Source organism: Dipteris shenzhenensis, chromosome 3, assembly GCF_047967505.1.
Source record: "Dipteris shenzhenensis isolate YYH24624 ecotype China chromosome 3, Dip_SZ_1.0, whole genome shotgun sequence".
In the NCBI taxonomy this organism is placed as follows: domain Eukaryota; kingdom Viridiplantae; phylum Streptophyta; class Polypodiopsida; order Gleicheniales; family Dipteridaceae; genus Dipteris; species Dipteris shenzhenensis.
In genome coordinates this window covers 60,288,111-60,294,174 of record NC_141598.1, presented here as the reverse complement: position 1 = coordinate 60,294,174, position 6,064 = coordinate 60,288,111, and the positions used below count along the sequence as shown (strand labels likewise).

Sequence of the window (6,064 nt, the reverse complement as noted above, 5' to 3'; positions counted from 1 at the left end):
TCAACGAGGTGCTACAGAAAGCCAAGAAAGGCAAGACCCCGTTACTTGCAAACCCCAGCTCTTCTCCGGTGCATGCAGACATTGGCTCCCCGTCATCCGCGAGGAAATCAAGCTCCCTTAGAACCGTAAAAGGTCAGGCGCTTTCTTTTGTTAATGTGTACGCGCCTCTGGCGGACGATATGGAACAAGATTCTAAAAATGAAGGCATATGAGAAAGGAGGCTGAAGGTCCTCGCTCGCCTGCATGTCCTAGAATGTAAGAGGGCTATGTGCTCATTGGAAGCAAGTCTTTGTTAGGAAGCTTTTGAAAGCTCACAAGCCAATAGCATTCGCACTGCAAGAACTCAAAACAGGCTCACGCAGCATCGAAGCTCTCCAACTCAATGACTACTCTATTTTCAGCAACAATTGTCCTACGAATGGTAAAGGGGGAACAACCCTCTTAGTGAGCGATGATCTCTTAGTCCTAAGCATAGCATATGACCCACTAGGTGAGTATATCCTAGCAGATGTCTCCTATCGAGGAATCACGTTCTTTGTTACGTCAGTGTATGCCTCAAACATCTCAGCACGGAGAATGGATCTTTGGGAAACGCTAAGACAAGCCATTGAGGACAAGAACATAATCTTGATGGGGGATTGGAACAATGTTTGAACTGTGCAGGAAAGATCCCACGAGGGAGCAGATATGCCTTACCAATGTTGAGATTATTACATCAAGGTGTCTAGAGGAGTAGGAGTCTCCATCAGCTTGATTGGTTGGTGAAGATCTTGGATAGGATTTTGGCTTATGTTCAATGGCTTATGGCATTATGTAAACGGGAGGAAGACTCCAGATCCTACCAAACCTGATGAGGTCGAGGAGGATGAGCGAGCTCAAGCAATCATTATGCTCACAATTGACAAGGGGCTTGTTCACCATAAATGGAGAGACTCCCCCTTTTTCTGTGAGTCTTCCACACGGTTGAGGTGGCATTTTCACACTCAACCTTGGTTATTTTGTACCTCTTCTTGAGGAGTTTTTTCTCGTGTATGGCATGATGTATTATTGCCTTGCTGGCAGGTTTTATTCATACTTAATGGACGTCTATTTTTGCTCCCAAAAAAAAAAATTTTTGGTTGGCTTTCTCAAACCACCTATAAGCCATTAGTTTGTCGTCTTATTTTATATCTCCTTTACTCTTGCATATTCATAGGCCCACACTCAAGGCTTCTCGTAGTGGCTGGGTCAGTATTCAATCTATGCATTTGATTGGTCCCAATTTCGGGTACTCAGGTGGGGTGTGGTTTTTTATGTCCCTCTTGGAAGAGGGCATCTCTCTTGTGATCACTAATGCCCATAGCCCCAAGCAAAGGGCCCACCTTCAAATGCTAGACCCTAAGACATGATTCTTGTATAAAGGTGACGGACCCATTGCCCTTCCTCGTAGCCCACGTCATGCCAATGCTTGTTGGCTTGTGTTCGGTAGGTATCCTAGGCTTTGGCAATGCGATCCTTTATTGACTCCATGATCTGCTCATAGGTCTCTATGATAGGATCAGCTTTGTATACATTCTCGGATGTCGTGGTGAGAAGGGACTTGAATTTCTTGCCGAGAGGAGATGAGCTTTTGTGTGGAAACAGCCTGGAGTAATGTCATAGTTTTTGGATGTATGTTGTAGATCATGCATGTTGCATATCGGGTTGAAAGAGACCCAAGAGACTTGGTGCTTTTTAGGGTCTAGATATTATGCCAAGTTCAGGGTCTAGGGAGCAACCGGGTGTACCGAGAGATTGTACCCAAGTCATGTGGTGTGCCAGGCATATTTGTAATGGCATTTGATAGTGCGTAGGAGGATGGTACTGTGGTTGTACCTGTGTATCAGCTTGGTGCTAGGATTGCAAGGATATAGCTGAGCTGGACATGGAGGTAAACAATATGTTCGTATCAGGACTTGATTTCAACACATTACTCAAAGTGTTCCCAAGAGCTTCCAAAAGGGAGCAGAAACACACCTTTGGAACATTTCATGATCTATGCTTCCACTATGTGGATAACTACATGCTTCCCTAATATAAGAAAAGACAATTTTCAATATCCCTTACAGCCTCTTCTTCCTCTTCTTCTTCTTCTTTTTTGGTGCAGGGGAAAGGGTGGGGTACGTTCCAACAATGTGGCTCGTCTGGAATGCCATCCCCATGTTCCAGAAAGGGGGAACGACATTCCCTGGTAACTAGAAGTGTGCAGAAGCTCTGTAAGAGGGCAAAAACCTGTGAGTAGCATTCAGCAAGAACAGGACATCCGGTACAGCAGCAGTACACGCTATGCAGGTTCATCACAATGGTCGTGGATCTGCTGCAAAGAGGCATGGCTGCGGCTTAGAAACAGGTGCTGCCAACAGCTCTGGAGATAGACAGAATGGTGGGCTATTTGCAGGGCCAGAAAGGCTACAGCAGGCTGGTCAGCAGATTTGCAGGTGGGCCGCAGCAGGGCTGGAGCAGGAGCCAGTAGCCCACACACAGACAAGGGAATAGGGCAGTCCCTGAAAAGACAGGTTAGCAGAAGGGGAAAAGGCCTTATGTAAGCCTGGTCCAGTCAGGTCAGTACAGACTGGGTCGGCCCAGTCTGTGGCTGGTTGGCTGGATCTATAGACTGGGTCGGGCAGTCTAAGGAGCCTTGAGCCCTCTATAATAAAAGGCCCCATTGTGGGGGGCATTTAGTAGTTCAGACTGGAAGTAGCCCTCAGCTTCTGAAGCAAATCTTGGTGCATACCTACAGCCCAGTAGGAGAGCACACTAGCTGGAGGGTGCTGTTCAAGGAGCTCTCACTACAGATGGTCACTGAGGAGCACGCAACCTGAGGATTGCAAGGACAGAAGTAGGAGCAGTATTTGTGCTCAAAATAGACCATCCAAGGCTGTAGATTTCTCTGTGTTTTGAGATCTTTGGTGGAGCTTTCTGTAAAGAGCGTTGGTTCAGATTTTGTGCAATATACTCCTAGATATTTTTGGACTCTTCTACTACTGTCTATCTCCTGAATTTGGTGCTTGTGAGTTGAAATTTTGAATTAATGTTCCCTTCTCCTCTCTAAAGATTCTCCCCTTATTCAACTCCATTTCCTCTGCATGGAGACACTAGCCAAGGGTCTAGGTTTTTCTAACACATTGCTCTATCTTTGATTCAGTGTCGGCTGCATGACAATCATTACAAACCTGAAGATTCTTGACATGTATGTGTGTCCCAATTGCATGTATTAATCAGGGCACCTGAAGGCGCCTGTCACCTGTGATAGCCAGCTTCTCACTGTGCCCAGATAACCCAACTTTCTTTGCATGAATAGATATATCTCATGAGAAACCCAATGCATATCTGGGACATATCCTTACTCCCTCAATTCTCCAGCTTTGCATATATATTTTCAATTTGGGGATGTCTCGTATCCCGCACTAAAAACGAATGCACAAAACCACCAACATCAGTCCACCAACTCTCTCCTGGCTTCTTCGCTTATTCTTTCACTCTCACTGCCTCAACCTGCATGTGAGCATCTGCATAGATGTTTGACATCAAAACATAAGCTGAAGCATCCATTTCATCCAAATGCACTGCATGTTTGAATGCCAGTCTTCCAAGCTCAACGTTTCCCCACTTTCGACAAGCACCCAACATAGTACGCCACACCACAGAATTAGCATGGAATGGCATCTTCTTCACCATCACTACCGCCTCATCTAAATGGCCTGCACGGCTAAGCAGATTAACCATGGCATTGTTGTGCTCAATAGTTGGAGTGATGCCATACACATTGCTCATGGCCTCAAAGTACTTTTGGCCCTTATCCACTCGACCTGTGTGACTGCATACAGTAAGAACAATAGAGAATGTAACACCATCTGGCTTTATCCCTTCTTCTCTCATTCTTTCAAGCATATGGAAAACAATTTCACTGTCTCCTAGCTGGGCATATCCTGCAATTAACGCATTCCACGAGACTACATCCTGAACTGGCAGCTTGTCAAACGCTTCCAGTGCTTCTGCAAGCAAGCCAGATTGGACATACATATCCACCAAGGTGTTGCCAACAAAAAGATCTCTTTCCAGTCCCTTTCTGGCAATCTCGGCATGTATTTCTTGGCCCTTGTGTATGGCTCCTATGCTGCCACAAGCTTTCAAGCTGCAAACAATTGTGACAGCATTTGGAAAGAGACCCTCTAGCTGCATCTGTTCAAGGCAGTTTAACGCTTCCTCACCAAGCGAATGCTCAGCATATCCTGCTATTAGTGCATTCCATGTGACCTCGTTTCGAACAGGCAACTTGTCAAATGCTTCCTGTGCTTCTGCAAGAGAGCCACATTTGGCATACATATCCACTAAGGTGTTACCAACAAAACGACTTCTTTCCAGCCCCTCTTTTGCAATCACGGCATGTATTTCTCGACCCTTATCTGTGGCTCCTATGCTCCCACAAGCTTTCAGGCTGCAAACAAATGTGACAGCATTTGGAGAGAGACCCTCTAGTTGCATCTGTTTGAAACAGTGCAGTGCTTCCTCTCCACACCCATGCTCAGCATATCCTGCAATCAGTGCCGTCCATGTGACCTCGTTTCGAATTGGCAGATCGTCAAACACTTGCTGTGCTTCTGCAAGCGAGCCACATTTGGCATACATATCCACCAAAGTGCTGCCAACAAAAAGATCGCTTTGCAGCTCCCCTCTGGCAATCTCCACGTGTATTTTTCGGCCCCTCTCTAAGGCTCCTATGCTGCCACAAGCTTTCAAGCTGCATATAAATGTGACAGCATTTGGAGAGACACCCTCCAGTTGCATCTGTTCAAGACAGTTCAGTGCTTCCTCACCAAGCCCATGCTCAACATAACCTGTCATTAGTGCATTCCACGAGACCTCATTTCGAACTGGCAGCTTGTCAAATGCTTCCCGTGCTTCCACAAGCAGGCCACATTTGGCATACATATCCACCAAGGTGCAGCCAACGAAAATCTCTCTTTCCAGCCCCTTTCTGACACTCTCGACGTGTATGTTTCGACCACTTTCTGCATCTTTCAGCCTAGCACAAGCCTTCAGTACAGCCACAAAGGTACACTTGTTAGGATGTACACATTCCTCTTGCATTTTCTGGTAGAGGTTGAGAGCATGCTGTGATTCTCCACATTCAATATAACCTAAGATGAGAGAAGTCCAAGAATACACATTCCGATCAGCCAACCTGTTAAAAGCCTGCTGAGCATCGCACATACACCCAACTTGGACCAACATTGGGATGAGGTAGTTCCCAAGAAAACTCTGATCTTCCAGCCCACTTTTGCATATATAAGCATACAAGCGCTTGGTATACGCTAGATTTTTCAATGTTCTGCATTTATGCAAGATGCATGAAAGGTCCTCAACTGGAGGCACTTGGGGCGTCTGTTCCATAGACGTGAATGCCTCCTCTAAGCTGAGCGTTTCCCAGCCACTCTTCTTTAGCAGTTTTCGTGCTTCAGATGCATTCATCTTTACTCCAGAACTGAAGCCGTCCTTGCCACAATCGCCCAAGGCACGGCCTTGGGCCTGGCCAGTGGACGCTGTGGCCTTCTTCTCAAACATGTCCTTAACCCAACCTAAATTGTACGAGCCGTCTGTCCATAGCGACTCCTTGGTAATCATATGCTTAAAATCTGGAGATCTTGGGTTTGTTTGGTGTTAAAGTACCCAAGAGCCCAGTCAGATCTACATCATCTGTGCAAATCATTTAGTTCAGGCTCGTCGCACACTTACTTTGCTCTCTCGGTTGTGGGAGGAATCCGTGAAGAACTCCTTCCATAAGCGCTCGGTCCCTGACCTCCCTGAAAAGTATGACCACAACGAAGGAAATGTCGGCAAAGACCTCAAATTTCGAACGTTGCAAAATTCACCAAAGCATGTTAGTGCCTGAAAGCGGACATTCCTCCACCACAGCTTCAAAGCACCCGGGGAAGTCATTCCAGCGTTTGGGTTTGACTGCTTGCCCAGATGAGCTGCCGACCAGTCGTTCCGCCACGAAAAATCCCCAGGCCACAGACCTGAGCATCGACAGGGCCATGATCTC

The 6,064-nt window shown here is 46.5% G+C and overlaps 1 protein-coding gene across 1 annotated transcript; it reads right to left on the bottom strand.

The window, feature by feature from the left end:
• Nucleotides 1-2,668: 2,668 nt before the first annotated feature.
• Nucleotides 2,669-5,817, bottom strand: LOC147904105 (pentatricopeptide repeat-containing protein At1g15510, chloroplastic-like). The gene has a single exon (XM_087370598.1). The coding sequence runs from the start codon at nucleotides 5,641-5,643 to the stop codon at nucleotides 3,487-3,489; it is 2,157 nt and encodes a 718-aa protein (XP_087226724.1). The 5' UTR covers nucleotides 5,644-5,817; the 3' UTR covers nucleotides 2,669-3,486.
• Nucleotides 5,818-6,064: the final 247 nt, after the last annotated feature.

Excerpts from the sequence above, each read along its gene's own strand:
- LOC147904105 (XM_087370598.1), bottom strand. The coding sequence starts at position 5,643 with ATGATTACCAAGGAGTCGCTATGGACAGACGGCTCGTACAATTTAGGT.